At 34.6% G+C, this 22,258-nt stretch overlaps 1 protein-coding gene across 5 annotated transcripts; it reads left to right on the top strand.

The window, feature by feature from the left end:
- Positions 1-7,119: 7,119 nt before the first annotated feature.
- Positions 7,120-12,146, top strand: LOC107483782 (pentatricopeptide repeat-containing protein At3g51320). 5 transcript variants are annotated; one of them, XM_052260929.1, is made up of 4 exons: positions 7,120-7,191; positions 8,534-8,983; positions 9,808-10,046; positions 10,136-12,146. In XM_052260929.1, the coding sequence occupies exons 3-4, from the start codon at positions 9,903-9,905 to the stop codon at positions 11,840-11,842; spliced, it is 1,851 nt and encodes a 616-aa protein (XP_052116889.1). In that variant the 5' UTR covers positions 7,120-7,191; positions 8,534-8,983; positions 9,808-9,902; the 3' UTR covers positions 11,843-12,146. The 5 variants fall into 5 exon arrangements, 4 of the variants coding, with proteins under 4 accessions (XP_052116889.1, XP_020995907.1, XP_020995912.1 ...); XM_021140248.2 differs by lacking the exon at positions 8,534-8,983; XR_008008397.1 differs by lacking the exon at positions 7,120-7,191 and having other exon boundaries at positions 7,198-8,983; positions 9,808-9,991; positions 10,136-10,273.
- The last annotated feature ends 10,112 nt before the right edge of the window (positions 12,147-22,258 follow it).

The raw sequence follows: 22,258 nt of genomic DNA, 5'->3' as shown, positions 1-22,258 counted from the left end.
AAATTCTAGCTCACTATGTGCTCCCAAGTACACATGGGTCATCCATCACCACCGAGTTGGCCTTATTGATATGGTGCATCTTAACCGAGAAACCGGTCAACGTTTTGCTTGCCATCCGCCAATCCATGGGGCGCATTCATGCCAAAGGAAATCTACCATTCCCCGCTTTGGTGACCAAATTGGTTGCAAAAGCCGGCGTCAACCGAGAGGCTAAAGATAGGAGAACCTCAATTCCGGTCGATGGTGATATAATTCCGACCAAGAGATGCCTCAAGCCTCCGGAAGCCACCAAGGACATTGGACTACCCACACCAACTCGCAATACTACCACTTCATCTACATCACAAAAATCGGCCGCCCAACGCCTTGAGGACCTTCACAAGAAATTGGACCGTTATGAGAGGCGTAACCAACGCCGATATGCTCATGTGAAGAAGCTTCTAAGCGTAGTCACACCACCTATGGAGGAGCCCGACATTTCCACATCCACCGCAACTTCAAGCGAAGAGAGCGATGACATTGGAGATGTGGGACACTCGAAGCTCAACCAACCACTGCGCCTAACCTATAGCACGGAGGACCGTGCTAAGTTTTCAGTGTGGGGAGGTCGGCCGACCGATCTCCGTAGGTAACATCTAAATAAATCTGAATAAATTAGGATAGGTTGCATGATTAGGTTTTAGTTGGCACCATTCGCATGATAAGTTTACTTGGTTGGAACAATGAAATTCTTTCTTAGGAAACCAATACTTTGGGGCAACCGTGGGGCATTGCAAATTTTAAATGCTTCGATGCCAAAATTGCATGAAGAATTATATTTTGGAACATGGGTTGAGTTAAGAACACAAGCTTGTGAGATTTGAGCCTAATGGTGTGGTTACATCTTATAACCATTTATTTCCCTTCTTGTGTGCATTATTCTCTTCTATGATTGCAATCTTTGATTTGTTTGATTCTTTATGTCCATTATTTTGTGTATACATGCATTTATATGATTGAGGCCATCATTTCATTAGCTCACTTACCCAAATAGCCAACCCTTTTATATTCCTTTGTTAGCCAATTTGAGCCTACGATTAACCCACTTGTTCTTAATTTTAGCACATTACAAGCCTTAAAGCGAAAAACAATAAATACCCTTGTTTGGATCTTTGGTTAGCTTAGGCTAGAGTGTGTGAGTATCATTCAAGTGTGGGAAGGTTGGGACATTGGGTGAATAAAAGGGTAGTTTTGTATTATTATTGGAAATATTGGGAATTGGGTACATACTCATGTATTGATCAAATGTAAAACCTTATGCATTGAGGTTCTTGTACATAGAAAAAAAATGAGAAAAACAAAAGAAAAAAAAAGAAAAGAGAAATAATATGGAAAAGAAAAAAATAGAAAAAAGAAAGAAGAAAAAGAAAGAAATAAAAAGGGGACAAAATGGCCCAAAGCAAAGTGTAGCTCAATAAAATCAATGCATGAGTGTTGTGAAATGAAAAGGGATACATGAGTATGTGAAAAAGTGAAAAATGGGTAGTTAGGTTAGCTTTGAAATTGTATAGGAATGTCCTAGGTTAGGTGGGAAGTTTAAGCTTATTAAAGATTCAAATTTCAAACTCACTTAACCAAATATGCATCCTACCTTGACCCTAGCCCCATTACAACCTAAAGAAAAGACCTCATGATGTTTGTATGCATGCATGAAATATATGTCGATTGTCAGAAGAAAAACAAATCTTAGAAAGCATGATTAGGGGCAAACTGAGTGAATCAACCCCAAGCACCGAGCGACTAGAGTGCAAACACTTCCGGTGAGGGTTCGATGCTCAATCCTTTGATTCCCGGCTCTCGCGAGCATTCCTCACGCAAAGTTGTATATATTGCATTTGATGCTTAGAAATTGGCAAGTCCCATGCATTGACCACCATCGTGTCCCATGTGCTCGCATATGTCATAAGAAAGTTGATTTGTTCCTAACCAAGTAGATAACAACACTAGTCATAGTTGCATGCATATAAGTAGGTTGCATTTCATGAGTCCTATACTTTTGCGACCCCTCGGTCTTCTGTGTTTCTTTGCATTTCCCTAAGCATGAGGACATGCTAGAATCTAAGTGTGGGGAGGTTGACAAACCCCATTTTGAGGGTTTATCTTGTGCTGATTTCAGGGGTTTTATCAATGATTCCACACACTTTCTATATGAGAATACAAGAGTTTGCATTCCTTTCCTAGTTTTGCCTCATGAATGAAAACATGCTTATTTTGCACTAAAATAGATACATTTCTAATCTTCTCTTGATGCCATTCGATGCCGTGACTTGTGCGCTAAGTGGTTCCAGGATATAGAGTAGGAATGGACAGGAAAAGAGAAGGAAGACGGGTGCAAAGGAAGGAAGCATGAGAACTGAGCTTTGGAAATTTCCGCATGGGCGCGTGCGCGCACCTGGCGCGCCCGCGCGGATAAGAGCAACGTGAAGCCGAGACTTAGAGCCAAGCCATGAGCCGGCTTGAGCAGCGGCTAAGCCAGGATCCTCATGGACGCGCACGCGTACATCACGCCTCCGCGCACATTACAAGACGCCTCAACAGCGCGTACGCGTACCTTGCGCGTGCGCGCCGATTTGCGAATGTGGTTTTTTTTTTAGAAGTCACGTGACTTAGGCATGGAGGTAGTTAAGAATCCCACTTTTGAGGAAATGCCTTGGCGGGAAAAGGCTTAAGAAGACCAAGGGAGAAAGGGTAAAACACACTTAGTTCATTTTGCTAGATTTTGGATATTTTGGGAGGAGAGTTAGTTTTCACTTTTGGGAGAGAAGAAGAGGAAAAGATTCCAAGCTTTTCACTAGGGTTCATCTTCACCCAATTTCTGAATTTTCAATCATTTTTTGTGAGATCCATTACAATTCTCATTCCATTTTATTCATGTCATAGATTTTTCTTCTCCAAATTCAAGTAGTTGTAATTGATCAACTCTCATAGATCTAGAATTTAATGTTGTAATTTTGAATTTCATTAACTCTTTGAGGATTTGCTTTCCATTGCTACTCTTTGAGGCTTGGTGTTAGATTCTTGTGTTGCAATACTTTCAATTCTATCTTTCTTCTCATTTTACTATGACTTTTCTTTTTGCTCATCACATGTTTGATAAAATGTCAACACTAGCTATGGAGTAGAATTTTTACACTTGGCATAGGGTTTGGTCATTGGAAGAAATTGAATAGTTGTATCAATAGTTGATTGAGAGTTAGGGATTGCTAATTGACTTGGAGTGCACTAAAGCTAGATTCCCATGAGGTGAAGCTAGGACTTGTGACTCAAGTTGATTGTTTTCATTTGATTTTCGGTTTAGACTATACTACGATTGATCACTTGATAAATTCTATACCGGCAAAAATTCATTCGTCAACAGTTGGACACATAATGCTCTAATCAACTAAGCTATTGGACAACCTTCTAATGTTTCTATATGTTTTTCCTCTCTCTTCCTTCTTTTCTTTGCACTTTTTCGTTGATGGCACAGAAAAAATCAAAACTATTATTTTGTCAAAGAGATTTTCTTTTTCTGTCATGTCTCTCTCTTTTAAAAAATCATAAGTTCTGTATTTTTCAGTACTGAAGAGAGAGAGAAGAGAGATATCCTTTATTTTTATTATTTTAAAACTCTCACTAATTCTATTTCTTTCATTGAGTAACAGCCATCATATTTAACTCACTTTAATTAGAATTAGTTTCATTAGTTACATGGACCACATTATTATTTTAATAAAATAACTTACAATCTCCCACTTGATCCATGTGATGACTTGAAGATTCAACAACCATAAATGCACAATATTTTAGATTGAAATAATCACATCATCATCCTTACTTGAAATGAATTAATTGAATCATGGTGATAGATGTCTAATAATGACATGGTTCCTTCCATGCATCACAAAATCAACTCAATTCAATATGTAACTTCCATAACGTGATAACTAGTAAATAAGTAAAAACGTAACTTTAATCAAATTCATAAGTGTTATAACAAATAGCAACACATACTATACATATTATACTTTTATGGTAACAAGGACTTATCAATTATGCCTATCTGCATTACATGACCAGAAAAAATTTTGGGTGGCAATTCCTTAGATAATGGATCCGCTATTATCATATCAGTACCAAAAGGTTCAATAGATATTTTTTATTTCTGTACTTCTTTCTTAATTGTCAAGTACTTTAAATTCATGTGTTTTGCACCCTTAGAGTACTTGTCATTCTTAGAAAAAAAATAGCTACAAAATTATCGCAATAAAGCCTTAGTGGTTGAGCTATACTTTCAATGATACTAAGCCTTAAGATAAAATTCGACAACCACAATGCTTGAACTGTGGTTTCAAAGCATGTCGTAAATTCTGCCTCCATAGTAGAAGTAGCAATGATAAACTTTTTTTGTATTTGTTTCATAAAATAGCTCCTCTAGCCAATATAAAGACATAGCAAAAAATTGACCTTCTTGAATCTATACATCCAATAAAATCTGAATCTGAATAACCAATCACTTTAAGGCTATTTGATTTTCTATAAGTGAGCATGTGTTTTTTTGGTGCCTTGTAAACACTTAAGAATTTTCTTTGCAAATATTTTTTGCGTCAAATAAACCGACTATTTATGATCAAAAAATAATATTATGACTGTTCATAACTTTTTTGTGGGTTCAATGATGTTGTCTTTATTGGGCTTTGCTACCAAAAATAGCTTTCTATCATAGTAAATTATTGTCCAAAATGGATCTACTTTATTTTTACATATTCTGACAAAAAAAAATAGTCTTTATGCCATGAAAATAAATATCAAGAGTTATAACAGAAAAAAAGGAATAATTTAGAGAGGAGAGAAAAAAAAGAAAAAAGAAACAAAGGAGATAATAGTAGATTACTTGAGATGGTTTCAATCAAATTATTATATTATATATAAAATACTTAAGAAATTATTTAGTCAATAATGTAACATTTAGCTGACTGAATTAGGTTACGTCTATAATTACTTTATTAATTTAAATATTAAAATTTAATTTTAATCTAGAATATTCATAATAAAATATTTATAACTCTTTACATATTGTTATTGTTCTATTTCTATTTATGTTCTATTAAAGTTTAATGTCAAATTAGGTCATGTAGTTTGTCTTTATATGAAGTTCATAGTTAACAATTATTAGATAATTTGAAAATTTTGACTAAATTATCATCTAACAAATTCTCAACTATCAACTTCGCATAAAGATAATTGCTCGTAAGTCTTCGCTTTTAAATTAAATGTAATTATTCTATTTTATTTGCTTTATTAGTAGCAAATAGATTGCTTTAATATCAAGAAAATTTTAAAAGAGAATTTTATTAGAGTCATTTTTAATAATAAATAGAAATTAGAAAAAAATATTGATAATGAATATTAAATATTTTTAATTTTTATTTAAAAAATGAATATAGGCAACGAATTAGGCGCATCATTTAGAGAGGTTTGGCTACCCGAATTATATTATTTGGCTTAGTTGTGACTTGAACACACTGGGAGAGTGAGGAGAGAGTAGAGGCATGTTCGTCAATGGCGATTGAATGGTCAAATTGTCTGTGCCAACCTCCAAATAAATAGCCAGAGTCTCATCTCGACAACTTCAACTTCTTCTCCTCACTCTCCCGACGTGTTCAGGTCACTACTCAGCCAAACAATACAATTTGGGAGGATAAACCTCTCTAAATATTACACCTAAGTCGTTGTCTATATTCATTTTTCTAATAAAAATTAAAAATGTTTAATATTCGTTATCAACATTTTTTTTCTAATTTTTATTATTATTAAAAATGACTAATAAAATCCTCTCTTAAAATTTTCTTAATATTAAAGTAATCTATGTGCTACTAATAAAGAAAATAAAATAGAATAATTACATTTAATTTAAAAACAAAGACTTATGTGCAATTATCTTCATATGAAGTTGATAGTTAAAAACTTGTTAAATGATAATTTAATCAAATATTTTAAATCATCTAATAATTTTTAACTATGAACTTCAAATAAAAATAACTACATGACCTAATTTGACTTTCTTAGAACATAAATAAAAATGGAACAATAACAATATGTAAAGAGTTATAAATATTTTATTATGAAAATTCTAGATTAAAATTAAATTTTAATATTTAAATTAATAGAATAATTATAGATGCAACCTAATTCAGTCAGCTAAATGTTAGATTATAGACTAAATAATTTCTTAAGTATATTATATATAACCTAATAATTTGATTGAAACCATCTCCAATGATTTACTATTTTCTTCTTTCTTTCTTTTCTCTTCCTTCTCTCTCCTCTCTAAATTCTTTCCCTTTTTTCTCTTATAACTCTAATATTTATTTTCATGGTATAAAAACTATTTTTTGTCGGAACATGTAAAAATCAAGTAGATTCATTCTAGACAATAGTTTGATTTGATAAAAAACTCTCTTTGGTAGCAAAACCCAATAAAGAGAATATCATTGGACCATAAAAAGTCATAACATTTTTTTTGTTCGTAAACGGCTGGTTACGCAAAAAATATTTAGAAAAATGAAAATCAATGTTCTGAAAATCAGATTGGATTGACCGATTCAACTAAGTTAATCGAAAATTAGTCCTCTAATTGATCCGGTTGTTATTTAATACTGACTTGCAAAAATCGATAAAAAATCGGATGAACCGATAGTTAATTGGTGAACCGACAGAATCGGACCTTTTTTGGGTTACCGTTCGCATTTTTATATAAAAGAAAAAACCCATAGAACCCACTCCTACCGGTTTTTCTCTCTCACTCTTTGAGGACCATAATTCTGAAAATCGGACCGAATCAATCGGTCAAACCGGTTCAACCGAAAATCGACGATAAAAACGATCTGATCTACTGTTTATAACCGCTGCTTTTTTAAAAACTGTTTGAAAATTATTGAACTGAACAAGAACCGGTCGGTTGGACCGGATCGGAAACCGTCCGGTTCTGTATAAACGATGCCGTTTTGAATTTAAAAAAAAAAATTAAAAATGTCACTCCCGGCCGCTCGCCGCTCGCCGTCGTGTCGCCGCTCGCCGCTCGCCGTCGTGTCGCCGCTCGCCGCTCGCCGTCGTGTCGCCGCTCGCCGCTCGCCGTCGTGTCGCCGCTCGCCGTCCGTCTCTGCGTCGAAGGTTAGTGGCACTGCTTTCACTTCTTCGGTTCTTCCTTTTATGCTCTGTTGAGTGATTTCTGAATGTGAAATTGGGAATGGATTAATGGAAAGTTGGAATCCAAATCATTATTGAAATTTTGTGCTGCTGCTGTTTTTTTTTTAATTTCTGAAATTTTTGTTGAACTGCTGCTGATTTTATGCTGGTTTAGTGTGGTTACTTTGTGCTCTGTTTTGTAATGTTTGTTGCTGGATGGTGATTGTTCTTGATTCTTGGCTCTGTTTAGTCTCTTGTGCTGTTGGTAATGGTGTTTTTTATTGGGTTTATCCTTTGAGAGCTACTGTTAGTGTGGTCTGGTGCTGTTTAGTCTCTCTTTAGTCTCTTTTTGAACTGACAGTGCAGTGCTGCTACCTCTGTTGCTGTTTCTGTCGTGCCTTACCATCTTGTTACCACTGATTTCATCTGCCCTCATTCTTGTTCTACTTCAAAATCATGCTAAATTTGTGAGTGCCCGTCCTTTTTGAATATGTTTATAAATAATAAGATTAGACATTGATTTTTCTGATTATCATTTTGGTCTGTGTTTGATGTTGTTCAAATTTCATGATTTTGTTACTGGCTCCTGAAAGTTGGATTTATTTTTCTAATATGCTTAACATCAGAAAGATTTGGAAGAGTTTATTACTCTTCATTAAGAATGTGCTGAAACTTTGTTAAAATTTGGCTGAAAATTTTGTTATAACTTATAAGTTAGATAGATAGATAGATGGGATATGCCAAACTGAAACTTGAAGGTGGAGAATGTTTCTTATGTTCAGTAGCTTATAGGGAGTGAAAATGGCATGTTACCTCAGAGGAATGTTGGCAACCCCAAGAATGGCAAGCCTTAGGAGCTTGATGAGGCTTGTCACCCTTCATTGGCCCTTTTCATGGATGAGATCAAGATTGGATGAAATCAATAACAACATTAACAACAAGAGTTCTTTGCCTTCTGATTCAATGATAATTTGGTATCTTGCCCTTGAGACTGGAAATTTCTGGTTACATTATTGGCTGTTGCTGATTTATCATGCTATGATGCTGAGCTTAGCTATGAGTAGATGATTGAATATTTGTTATTGATTTGGTTAATTCAATGAATTTTTTTTTTTTTTGGTTTTTGGTGACTATCTTAACGAGTTCAATAGTGACATATTGAATGATATTGTTAATAATTATGAAATCAAATGTTAAATTAGATTTTGGTTGATGTAGTACTTTATATTTGGAAGACATTAAAATTTATGTTACACTATAATTATGTTTTAGAGTATTTATTTATAATTTATTTATTATTTTATTATAAAACGGTTTTTTCGGTTAGACCACGGTTGAACCGGTTAGACCAGTAAACCAGTGAACCAGTGACTAGAACGGTTCGATGACCGGTCTGGTTTTCAGAACCTTGCTGAGGACCCATCCCAACCCTAACCCCCTTTCTCACCCGCCGCCTTCTCCATTGCCGAACCACATCCACCGCTGTCTCCCCGCCGCCGTCGCATCTGCTCCAGTCGCTGTCTCTACTGCTCAAGCTCGTCGCAACGCTTCTCGCGTTGCCGCTCGTCTCCTCTGTCTCGGCTCTCGTCTTCTCCTTGACGTCGCTAGAAGTCGTGCTCGGAGCTATTGGCGTCGCAGTCTCCATCGTTGTCGTCGGCGGCCCTGAAATCGTCGTCTCTGTCCTCTCGTCAAGCCTCTGTCTTCGAGCCCCTTTTCTCTCTGTCCGAGGTCACATCCTTCCTCCCTCGCCGTCACTTCCCTTCCTCCCTCGATGCCGGTAAGCACTGCTACTTCAATTTGTGTTGTTGCTGATTTTCTGAGAGAAAGTGTAGCCATTATTTTTGGAAGATAGAAAATTGTAACTCTGAAACTGAGGAAGAAGCTTCAAAGGTTCCACACCCAGAAATACTCTATAGATTACAAGTGGTTTTTTGAAATAATGGTTGATAATTGATTTGAATATTCTGTTGAATTTTGTTGCTGAGTTAATTTTGTTGATGGAGTTGAGTTTGGGGTTTATGGTTGATTTGAATGTTGTTGTAATTTTGTTAATTTTGTATTCTCATTTAAGGGTTGTTGCTGATACGATTTTGAAGTTAGTTTGGATATCGAGTTTGGATTAATTTTTGTTTTTGGATTTTCTTGGCTTTTTATGCTTAGTTTTCTCTGTTTTTGGATTCTGTTTTTGCTATTGAATACTTACTTAAAAGTCTGTCGTTAAAATTTGTTGTGATTCTGAATTTTGTTGTTGATGGTTTGAGTTTATGTATAAGTTTGTGTTTTTCATTGTTTTTTATTATTTGATTATTAGAAATTATTGTTGAATTTTTTTTATTCTAAATTTTTGTTGCTAATGTGATGATTACTTGATTAGTGATTACTTTATTAGAACTTAAAAGTTATTTAATAATTTTTTATTTTATGAATTTTTAATGATAAAATATGAACAAATTACTATGTAAAAGTACAAAATTTTAAATTTTATTAGTTTAGAAATCGTGGAATTTGAATATTTGAAATTTGTATATTGAATTTTTAATAATTTTATAATTTTATTTTATATTTAGTTAAACCGGTTTAACCTCTGAACCGTTGAACCAGTTACTCTACCAGTTCATTGATTGGTCCGGTTCTCGCAACTTTGATGAAAACGATATGACAGAGAGAGAAAGAGAGAGAGAGAAAGAGAGAGGAGAATGGCAAGAATAAGCAAAGAGGCGATGGGTCCAGTGGGGAAGAGGCTCTCGGCGGTTTTGGTTTGTTCTCTCTCGAAGCATCCCTTGAGGTACTACCAGGAAACCAATTCCCTAATCAGTAATGCCATTCCCGTTTCCTTTCCTGTCAGTTCACTTCTACCTCGCTTTCCTTTCTCAATCATAGCTTTCATCACTTCACTCTCTAATCATCCGCATATTCCGTTTTATTTTAGATAAAAAACGGGATCCCTTGCTTGGTTCCACAAGATGGGAAGATACTCGAGGAAGAAGATGGCAAGGACACAACCACAACCACTCTCTCCCCCTTCAATGCCTTCCACGCGATCCTCCAGAGTGCGTGCCACACCACCCGCCACCTCCTCCAAATTCAGGCACTCCTTACCACCACCGCCCTACTCCGCAACCCTCACATTGCACGCACCCTTCTGAGTCGCGCCTCACACCTATGTGACGTCGCTTACACCCTTTTAATCTTCCATCACTTCAACAACACCTTAGACACGTTTTGCGTCAACACAATGATCCAGGCTTATTCTAACAGCCACGTTCCTCATCAAGCTCTTGCTTTTCTCTTTAATTCTTTGCAAAGTGGTTTCTTTCCCAACAGCTACACCTTTGTGCCCCTCATTGGTTCCTGTGCCAAGATGGGTTGCCTTCAATCTGGGAGGAAGTGCCACGGTCAAGCCCTGAAGAATGGGGTTGATGGGGTGCTACCGGTTCAGAACTCTTTGATTCACATGTATGGGTGCTGCGGTGATGTTGGAGTTGCTAGGGTAGTGTTTGACACAATGTTGAGCAGGGATTTGGTTTCGTGGAACTCGATCATTGATGGATATGTAACGGTTGGTGAATTGAATGCTGCATATGCACTCTTTGATGAAATGCCCGAGAGGAATTTGATTACTTGGAATGTTATGATTGCTGGCCATTTGAAGGCTAGGAACCCTGGCTTTGCCTTGAAGTTGTTCCGGGAGATGGGTAGGTTGGGATTGAAGGGTAATGCTAGGACTATGGTATCTGTGATTACGGCTTGTGGCCGGTCAGCTAGACTCAAGGAAGGAAGATCAGTTCATGCGAGCATCATTAGGACGTTAGCAAGGTTGAGCTTGATTATTGATACGGCTTTGATCGACATGTACTGCAAATGCAAGAGGGTGGATGTAGCACATGTAGTGTTTGAGAGGATGGCAAACAGGAATTTGGTTTCCTGGAATGCGATGATCTTGGGGCACTGCATTCGTGGAAATCCCGAAGATGGACTAAACCTATTTGATTTAATGGTTGGTATGGAGAAGATGAAGCATGAGGTTGAACTTGATAAGATTATAAGTGCAGACAGAAGTCTAGCTAGGTTATCCCCTGACGAAGTAACCTTCATTGGCATTTTGTGTGCCTGCGCTCGTGCAGAGAAGTTGACTGCGGGCAGGTTTTACTTCAAGCAAATGACTGATGTGTTCAATGTGAAGCCCAATTTTGCTCATTTTTGGTGCATGGCGAATCTTCTGGCGAACGTAGGGCTAGTTGATGAGGCAGAAGAATTCCTGAGGAACATCATAAAATTTGATGGAGATATGTCATATGAGTCATTACTATGGGCAAATTTGCTCGGTTTCTGCCATTTCAAAAGAGATGTGGACTTGGGTGAGCGAATTGCAAAACTGATGATTGACCTGGATCCGAAGAACCTTGCCTGTTACCAGTTCCTCCTTGTCATTTATGTTGTGGCTGATCAACGGGAAAATGTTTCCATGGTGAAAAAGCTGGCGAAGGATAGGCTAGGGGTAATACCTGGAAGCACTCTTGTAGACTTGAAAAATATTGTTCACAATTTCAAGGTGTCAAATAGATGGAGAGAAGGATTCGAAGCAGTCAATAAGATGATGGATGAACTAGCTCATAGATTAGGGTTGGAAATTTGAGTCAGGCCAGCCACTAGTAGACCAAGAGAAAATATTAGCTAGGATGAAGATGAGTGATAAAGCAAACCGTTTGAACAAGTAGCGGTCTATTTCACTTTTTTTTTCTTTCTTTTAGCTCCCTTGATTTTTTTTTTGAAATTTTGCCTAGGTGATAGTTTCTCTTGTTTTGGTTCTTCCCGAGTGCACTACAGTATACCCCTCCCAGCAGTGCATTTCTCTTTAGGCATTAACTTGAGTACTAATAGATAATTCCAGTTTTGGATTGAGTTACTATATGTATAACTCGAGCTTGTAATCTGGTCAAGCACTGCATACCAATATGGATTTTTCTGCTAAGCTGTTACAGGAGGATTAATTAATGAAATGGATTAGCCAATGATGCTAGAATTACGAATTTATTCAATGCGTTGGTACTTTAGTTAAAGACTGTAGCCATCAGATGACTGAACTTGGGAGTTGGGAGATTGCAATACCAATGCGAGGTAAGAGATGAAGTATGGTTATGTTTAGAAATTCTTTAGATGATTGATATCTCGTTATAAAATGTAATGTCAATTGGCAAGGGAAGAGATAAAATAATACAGATGTTCACCTTATATTTTATGGAACCCAGGATAAGATGAAATTAAAGAAAGTGACTTACTCTACCTTAATTTAATTTTTTTTTTATGCAACAGTTAACGGAATTATTTTATCTCTCTTGTTCACATTCAATTTTTCAAGCTCAAACAAATTTTATTCATCAAAATTAAAAAAATAGTTACAAAGTTTAGAAGTTTTTATATCTATTAGTTTTAAAATTCTAATTCATAAATTAACTAAAATAAAATGGGTCTGTTACGGCCTGGCCCAAACTGAATGAAGGCCGGCCCGACCCGGGTACCACCCGACTCAAACGGTTAGGAGCAAGGCGTCCATTCGCCGATCCGGACACGCGTCCCTGACAGCTTTGCTACAGCTGTGCAGGGAAGGTCTCGAAGGGGGTGGGCTTGTCCTTGTAGGGCCCACTTCTGATACGGTATAAATGGGGAAGGAACTATCCTTCCCCCAAGGTACGTCACATACTATCTTATTCCCTTTTTTGCCTGCACATTAGACTGATTTGAGCGTCGGAGTATCATTGCAGGTGACACCCCCCTCCTCATCGAGAGCTCGGAATGTCGGTTTCCCTCCTTCACCCTCGCGATCCATCTTCAGGCCGCGCTCCACCTGTCCATACGAGGATCACTCCGAACCGTCGGTACCTGACCTACCGAACAGGGTCAAATCATAGTTGGACTTAAAATAATAGAAGTAAAATAAAATAAATATAAATATAAAATAAACCTTAAATAAATATTAATAAATTGATGTATATTTGATTTAACTTGACTAATGAGAATGACTTTAATGCAATTTGAAAATAAAAAGTATTTAATACAATTTAAAAATAGTAAGACGAATGGTTTTTTATAATGGTTAATTACGGTCTTAACTAATTTTTAATACATATCTTGAATAAATAATTTAATCATCTCTGCAAATTTTTTTCAATTATCTTAGATATTGTTATTGTAATTAGATCCATTGGCATATGGATTTTTTGTTTCACATGGTTCGTATCAAAAGATTTAACGAAGGGGAATAAACGTGCCATCTTCAACTCCTTAGCTTTGAGGAAGACAAGGTGATAGAATACAACGAAAGGATCCCTTCATTAGTCAATACTCAATAGCATTTCATTTCCTTTTATCTCTATATATCTCTTTATATATAATCTCTCTATATATAATAGGAGAGTAGTACATAGTTCATTATCTGATAAGTGTCCACCTTTTATAATTGACACGTGACACTCACCTAAACTGAACATTTGTTAGCTGTTATATTTCAAAATTCAAAAATTTATTCTCCTCCCTCATTAGATCTCTCTCCATCTGTCTTTCCGCTTGCGGGTACCAAAGCTCTGCACTGTTACAAGAGCAAATACAGAAATTTTGTTCGCGATGCAAACAAAGGAAGCATCGGTAGAGATTATTCATCTGCTCGTGAAAACCGAAGCTCGATTTGTCGCAGTTACTCAGCGTGGATGGCTGTCGTTGGCGGTGTTGCAGAGATAATTTATTTTTTAAGAGTTAGAATAGTTACACAAATTGTTGTGTTTATGCAAAATTAATGAAACTGAGAAAGTGTTTCTTTATTACAGTTAATGAACTCATAATGGATCTCAGATTTAGTTTCAGAGCTTGAATGATTCTTGATCTGTTACTTTAATATATGTAATGTTCAGATATGGCGTCGGAGCGCATCTTGAAGGAGCTCAAAGATTTGCAGAAAGACCCTCCAACGTCGTGCAGAACGGGTTAACTTCCTCAATCACATCCATCTTTTTTATCCTTTAGGTTATTTAGAAAAGTATTATTTAGCTTTAACACTGAAAAAATTAAAAAAAAATTTTCATTTTTATAATCTGAGATGAGCAATTTTTGGTGCCCCTTTCATTGTTTCATTGATCTTCAGATAAGTTGGTGCTTACTTGTTCATTTTTACAATTTTCATATATTTAATCACATTATACATGCTTTTAAGAAGAACTAACAGTAAAGTGGTTGGAAGAAAAAGTTAAAAAGAAAGGTGCTGATAAGGAGGGTGTGTAACTAGTGAAGGAACAAGAAGGAAAAAAAACTGAAGCAGAGAAGAAAAGTGTTAGAGTGGAGAAGAATGTGTCTCTTTGTGGGATACCACTTCTGCTAAGCAAAGGAGACGAAGGAAGTGATATAGTTCTTGTCAAATTTATGAGGGTTAGGGAGTTCAAGGTCAGTGATACATTTAGGATATTGAAGAGGTCAATTTTCATTTTTTTTCTTTATAAATAGTAGCTCATAAATAATCTACTTTAAATTAGAAGTTACTATAAAAAAAAATAGAATAAAAGAAATCTACTTTAAATATTATACTATGATATTTGTGCTCTTTCATACGTTAGATTATTGCAAGATAAATAATATGTGGAATTATGGATTTGGCATGCAAAATGATGAGACGTAGGATATAAAATAGATTTTCATAGGTCGGTACGTTATTTTCTCTTAATAATTCTTAAAATATTTATCTGAATAAATTGCAATGAATTTTTGAAAGGGAACTGTTTCACAATTGCTTTGCTTTCATTTTTCAGTGGATGTTTCATAAATTGATGCTGATGGAAGAGTAACTAAACATTATTCTAAACATTATTCGGCAAGCTTATTAAATGATTTCTTCTTTAATACTATATATTGATAATTATCTACAATGGCATAAAATAACTCTAAATACTTTCGCATTTAGGAGAACCTCACATAAAAATTAACTAAATCTGATGACTTGACCAAACTTTATATTGATAATTAGTTGCAATTTTTAGTTGCAAATACTCAAACAGTGTACTCATTTGGAATAAAAGAAATCTACTTTAAATATTATACTATGATATTTGTTCTCTTTCATACGAATTTCTTAGATCATTGCAAGATAAATAACATGTGGAATTATGAATTTGGCAGGAGAGACGTGCAAACTGATAAGGCCTAGGATATAAAATGTATTTCATGTACTCGCATTTTAAGTAGATAAATTGAAAATTATTTTTCACGTTAGATTTTACAATATTTTGTTGTATTTTGGTGGAATCAGTTGATCTTTTAGCTTGGTTCTTTTGAAAGCACTTGGTTTCATTGAAATGTTATATTACATTTGTTCAACAAATAATATAATTCGCAAATTGACTAGCTAAACTGTAACGGTTTCTATTTGGATTGTTTGGGTGAATCTGTTTTGATAGATGAAATTGATGATTTGATATGTGAATATGGCTGTAGGTATTCTTTCAGACTTTTTGTATAGTATTTGTGATGATTTTTTTTTTCTATATTTGATGTGCCTTTCTTCCAACCTATTTTGCTCTATTACTGTAGTACAAATTGATACCCCAAATTGAGCACATAATAAAGTACAAATATATTTATTGAACATTGAAAACCAAAATTATTGCTTACTGTACTTTATTGCTTTTGCAAGTTTTTAAAATGCAATTTATTCAGGACATAAGATACAATGTTGCTAATTAATGATGTGTGATTTTTCCTCCAGACAAAGAAAATATTTACGTGCAAAGTTTAGAAGTGGTAAGGATGATATGCATGGTGATGAAGAAGAGTAGCATAAAAATAATAAGCTCGCTTTGGGGAAAAGAGATACGCTCCTTATTCGTTATAGTTATTGGTTTATTATTTTATTGTTCTAATCGGTCTAACTGGTGGTTTAACTAAAAAGACCGTTTTAGAATAGAATAATAAATAAATTATAAAAAATATCTTAAAATAACTTTAAAATTCTAAACACTACATAAAATATCATCAACTAAATCCATATAATCTTATCAAAATATAAACTCAAAAAGTTATAACCATGATTCAGATGGCTTTCCCAAATAATTAATGAGTATTGTGTATGCCAAACACTTTGGATACAAACAATTAACAAGAAGAAATATATATATTTCAATTATATAACTCAAAGATGAAGAACATGTTCCTATCATCAACTACATCAATCAAACACAAAGTTATTAGTCTTCTCATCCATAAAAAGTCACATACACAACATGATAATATAACTCCATAATACACAAATAAAGCATAGCCTCTGCTATATATTTAAGTGTATAACCCTTGGGTGTATCCAACATGTATGGAATGTTAAAAACAGCAGCAACATTCAGCAACAAACATTTAAAGGGTGACATTAAATTAATCATCAACAACACCATATCTAAACTTAACAATCAACATTTAGCAACAAACATTACAAAACATTAACTAATAATCACACTAAAAGAGTGATACTAAATTATAAAACAGCAATTACAAAACACTGTCAAAAGAAGAACATTAGCATTAGCAATTACAGAACAGTGATGACACTAAATTTAGAGCAGTGTTCTTTCTGGAAAGGTCATATAATCTCTCTGAGGGACACAACGGTGCTCTTTTTGGAGCCGTTGTTGAGCAATTTACAGTGCAGACGAGTAACTTTTGCAGTGTTCTAATTTTTCCAATAAATGCCAACACCACCTTGATTTGAACAACAATCTGCAAAAAAAAGCAGCCTCAACAACAATCACAACACCACCCCAAATGAAAAAAAATTAAAAGAAGCTCCCAAGATTAATACTTTGGTGTATTATTGACTTGTTCAACAATCTTGTCTGCTTGAGAAAGAGCTTCTTGGCTCTAAACCTGCAACTAGCAACCAGCAACCAACAACTAGCTACCAGAAATTATAAAACATCAATTACAAAGTTAAAAACATAACTAAAATTACAAAGAGCTTTTTGGCAGGCGAATTATTACTCACATATACATTGTTATCAGCAATTACTTCTTGATTAATACTTCCATCCATAACTGAAATCAATACATCATAATCAAAGTTGAAAACATCAAACAGAACCAAAAATAAAAAAGAATCAGCAATAAAAATTAAATTCCAACAACAAATAACAAATTATAAACACCATTACCAAATACCAAAAGTAGAACTTAACAGAACCAAAAATAAAAAAGAATAAGCAACAAAAATTACCAAATACTAAAAGCAGAACCAAAAATAAAAAAAATCAACAACAAAAATTAAATACAACAACAAATAATCACTCCTAATCCCTGAAATCAGTAACTATTTCAACAAATCAGTAACTATTTCAATAACAAATTAAATACCAGCAGCAGCAATACAGTATAACAAATCACTGATCACAAATTTCAAATTCAAAACACTGATCACAAACTAATTAATTTCAGATTCAGAAATCACAAATCACTCATCAGAGACATTCAAAATCAAATTCATAACATTGAAACAGCTCAAAATATTTAATTAAGCCTGATTTTCAGAACATTGATAATAACAATAAAGTTCTACATCTAAATAAAATATTTAATTAAGCCTAACCAAGTTGTTATGACAACTTTTTAAATCATACGTCTTCTTTTTTTTCTCCTTTTCTTTTTTCTGTATCCTTCTCCTTCTCCTCCTCATCTTTCTTCTTCTTTTTCTTTTCCTTTTTTGTTATCGTCATCACTAAAAATAATAATATTTTGCTAACATTTTTATTCATTCTGATTTTCTCTGATGCCATCATTAAATATTTTGGTTTATTTCTTAGTTTAATTGAGGTTCATTTGGATCCAAAAGTGAATTTGATGTGTTTTTGTTCATAATTGAGTCTTTTTAAATGTTTGTTCAAATCTGAACTACTTTTGGTTTATTTATGTGCTAATTGAGGTTCACCTAATACTACTGATAAGTATTAACCAAATTCTTTAGCAAAGACAAATGAAATTATTCATTATCACTTTATTCAATTGTATTAAATTTCACTCTATTCCATTAAAAAAAATGAACCGGAATTACTTAAGGAATAAAAAATTTGGTCAATACTTATCAGTAGCATCAGGTGAACCTTAATTAACTCACACATGAATCGAAATTAGTTCATTTTTGAACAAACAGTCAAAAAGACTTAATCATCAACAAAAACATATTGAATTCATTTCTAGATCCAAATGAACCTCAATTAAAAGCAGAAAAAAATGCAGCAACAATAGTAGTGATAAAAGAAGGACGATTGAGAGAAAACACGCGAAGAAGAAGGAACGCGATGAAGAAAAAAGGAATGCGAAGAAGGAGGAGGAGGAGGAGGAAGAACACGACGATGAAGAAGGAGGAATGCAAAGAGGAATAAGGAATAACGCAAAGAGGAAGAAGGAACGCGAAGAGTTTATGTTAGTGAAGTGCATGTTTACTCGCTGGTGTAATGATAGTAGTTTTTGTTGAGTTTGGACCAACTTGGTTGAAATCAGTTGCCAAAAAAATTTGGATGTGTAGTTGAACTACTATAATAAATATTCACATATGTTAAATAATGCTAATTGGTCCTAATTATACTCTAGCATCCCTTCTCAAACTCAAGCGACAACTTGAATTTAAAACTTAGTTAAAACAATGAAATAAATAAAATGCATAAACTGATAGAACGGGTTTCGAGAAAACTGCCTGAAGGAAGCGTAGATGAAACTGTCGAAAGGAAGCGCAGACAGAAATGCCAAAAAGAAGCACAACGGAACTGTTGGAAGGAAGCACAGACGGAACTGCCGCAAGAAAAGCGCAGACGAAAATGCCGCAAGAAAGTGCAGGCGAAATTGCCACAAGGAAGCACAGACGAAGCTGTTGCAAAAAAAAAATCCAGACAAAGCTTCTGCAAGGAAGCGCATACAGAACTGCTGCAAGGAAGGACAGACAGAATTGCTGCAAGGAAGCGCAGACAGAACTGCTGCAAGGAAGGACAGACAGAATTGCTGCAAGGAAGCGCAGACAGAACTGCTACAAGGAAAGCGCAGATGGAACTGCCGCAAGGAAAGCGCAAACGTAGCTGCCGCAAGGAAGCGCAGATGAAACTGTTGCAAAAAAGCGTAGATGAAACTGTCAGAAGGAAGTATAGACGGAATTGCTACAAGGAAGCGCAAATAGAACTGCCGAAAAACTGCTGAAAAGATGGCGAACTGCCGGAAAACTGTTAAAAAGTGACAAAGTGCAAAGAGATGACAAACTATTGGAAGGTGACGAAAATCATATGATTTCTCCATGAGAATAAGTAAGTAGTTGATAGGCTAGTCGATGAGATAAGAAAAACATCAAAGTATCGACAAAAAAGAAGGAAAAAAAAGATGATACGAAAGAAAAATATAAAAAATACAGCGATTTCACTAGAAGAAAATTAACTTATCTTCCTTAAAGAGGATACTATGGCTCTGATATTATGTTAAAAAAGGTAAGAGAGAACCATAGAAAAAATGTTTGTGTGTATTTAAGTTGCATAGAATGATATAATATAAAGGAATATTTATAGGTACTAAAAGAATCGAAATAATAAATGCGTAATATCATATAATAAATATTTAAAAATGTTAAATAATACTAATTGATTCTAATTATACTCTAACACTTTTCTATGTGGCAATTTTTTTATTTTTTTAATTTTTAAATAAAACTTGGATATCCGACTACTTTTTGTTTCTTTGGCAGATTTTTATTTTTGGAGATGAATTCTGATTTTATTTTCAGTTGAAATTAATTAATTAATTAATTTTTATTGGCATTAAATTGGAATGCCAATAGTAATTGGAACTGGTTGTGGAACACAAACATTCCAGAGAAGTTCAAATTTACTATGTGGCTTGGCTTACATGATGCTCTACCAACTGAGACCTTTCGATTCAAGCGGCATTTAGCTTCTTCAGATATGTGTAAGAGATGTAACAAGGCGCAGGAGACTATGGAGCATTGCCTTAGAGACTGTGAACGATCAAAGGCAATTTGGTATATGTTGGATCCTAGTATCCTGGACTCGACGACTGGTACTGCTCTTGAAGAGTGGTTTCGGAAGGCCTTGGCTAACAATGAGGCGTCCTTTGGTGCAGGGCTTTGGTGGGTATGGAGACATAGGTGCAATGACATATTCAATACTGACAACCCTTGGACAGACCACAAGGTTGTTGCCTTGGCCAGAATTACCGCCAAGGACTTACAGGTTTACAGGAATCGAAGCAATGCCTTTAGGTCTCTCCGAAATTGCCTGTGTTGGGAACCACCGGTAGGTAATAGTTTTAAAGTTAATTGTGATGCAAGCTTGTATATGGATTCAAATTTAGCGGGATTTGGGTGTATTATTAGAGATTCTAAGGGAGATTGGATCTCGGGCTGCTCTGGAAGCATTCCCCCTTGGTCTATAATCAGATGTGAATTATTTGCTGCTTGGAGGGGGCTGGTTTTAGCTTGGGATTGCGGTTTGAGGGATATTATATGTGCAACGGATTGCCTTGACATTCTGCCCATCATGCATGAGCTTACAAGTGGGTATTCATCTGAAGTAACAGATTTGGTTCACAAGATTCAGGAGCTTTTATCTCGTCCTTGGCTTGTTCACGTTGAATGGGTGTCCCGAGAAGCAAATAGAGCTGCGGATTGGATGGCTAAATATGGTGCCAAGAATAACTCTAATCATGTTATTTGGTCTGAGCCTTGTGTTGATCTCCAACGAATCATCCGCTCGAATTTAGGATAGTTTTTGCTTTGTTTCTTTCCTTGTTTAGACACCAAAAAAAAAAAATTAATTTAAACATAGATCAAAATTAAATTCAGGTTTCAACTTTTTCCCCTTTAATTTTTTCTATTATGTTTCCGTTAATTCCGTTGATTTCTCTTAATTTGGTGTGGTAACCGGTACTAACGATAATAATTATTATAGACGGCATAAATGGCGAGGAAAAAAAAATTAGAAAGCGGTCAAATATAAAATAAATAGTTTTAATAAGTATAGAATAATTTTTGTGAATAATGGAATAATGAGTTTTAGAATCGATCCAATAAAATAAAAAAATACTCCACTTCAAATCACTTTCTAAATTCTAACATTAGAATAATTATCTGTATACTTAGTAAATTAAATATACAGTCATTATTAATTGTGCATGAGTAAATCAAATCAAAAGAAATAACCATCCAATTAAGAATAATCGACATAATCATCTGTATACCTATTGAATTGAACATCCGATATATTCATTATTCATATTGTTTAGTATTCTCATTGTCTCCCTATACTTTTCCTAAAATATAAGATTATTTTTTTTCCTGTACCCAATCTAATCATCAAGGATATTCGCTAAAATTTCAACACGATGAAATTTAGGGTCTCTAAAAGAATTTTTTTTAAAAAAAGTCATTTTTATACATTAGAGAATAAATATTATTACTTTTATCTTGATAAATTTTTTTATAAATTTATGCAAATATACAATACAAAAAATTAAATAGAGAATGCCATGAAAAAAAGAATGACAATATTATTATCCTAGGCATTATTATATAAAATTAAAAATAAATAAGACTAACAAAATCCTAACACATTTTCTTGAAAAAATATATCTTTTTAAAGGGATTTTCAAATCTTATTATATGAGGTTTAATTCTTAACAAAATTCTAACATTTTCTAGAAAAAAGATATGTTTTTAAGGGGTGTTCAAATCGGATTCCATCCAATTCAACTAAATCACTTATCTGATTTTAGTTCTAATCTACTCTAATTCAATCTAATCTAATCTAGTCTAATAGACTGACAGTACAAGTGCCGAATAGCTAGGACTAGGAGGGTAGGACTAGGAGGGTTCTTTTTTTTTTTGGGACAATATTCTCCATAATTCCATTCCAAAATTATGACTAGGATTGGCAATGGATAATGTAAGGTAGGGTTTGGATCATACCCTAATCTTACTCGCGGGTTGAAAATTTTATTAAAATTCTATCTTATCCTACCCGCGGATTGAGAATCTCTC

This window comes from Arachis duranensis, chromosome 4 (genome assembly GCF_000817695.3).
Source record: "Arachis duranensis cultivar V14167 chromosome 4, aradu.V14167.gnm2.J7QH, whole genome shotgun sequence".
Lineage (NCBI taxonomy): Eukaryota > Viridiplantae > Streptophyta > Magnoliopsida > Fabales > Fabaceae > Arachis > Arachis duranensis.
The sequence above is the reverse complement of the archived record's forward strand: the minus strand, read 5'-3'. Positions and strand labels throughout refer to the sequence as shown.

Bases quoted from the DNA above. Each gene is read 5' to 3' on its own strand.
- LOC107483782 (XM_021140248.2), top strand. From the start codon at position 9,903: ATGGCAAGAATAAGCAAAGAGGCGATGGGTCCAGTGGGGAAGAGGCTC. The intron at 10,047-10,135 runs GTCAGTTCACTT...GTTTTATTTTAG, and splicing joins CCATTCCCGTTTCCTTTCCT to ATAAAAAACGGGATCCCTTG.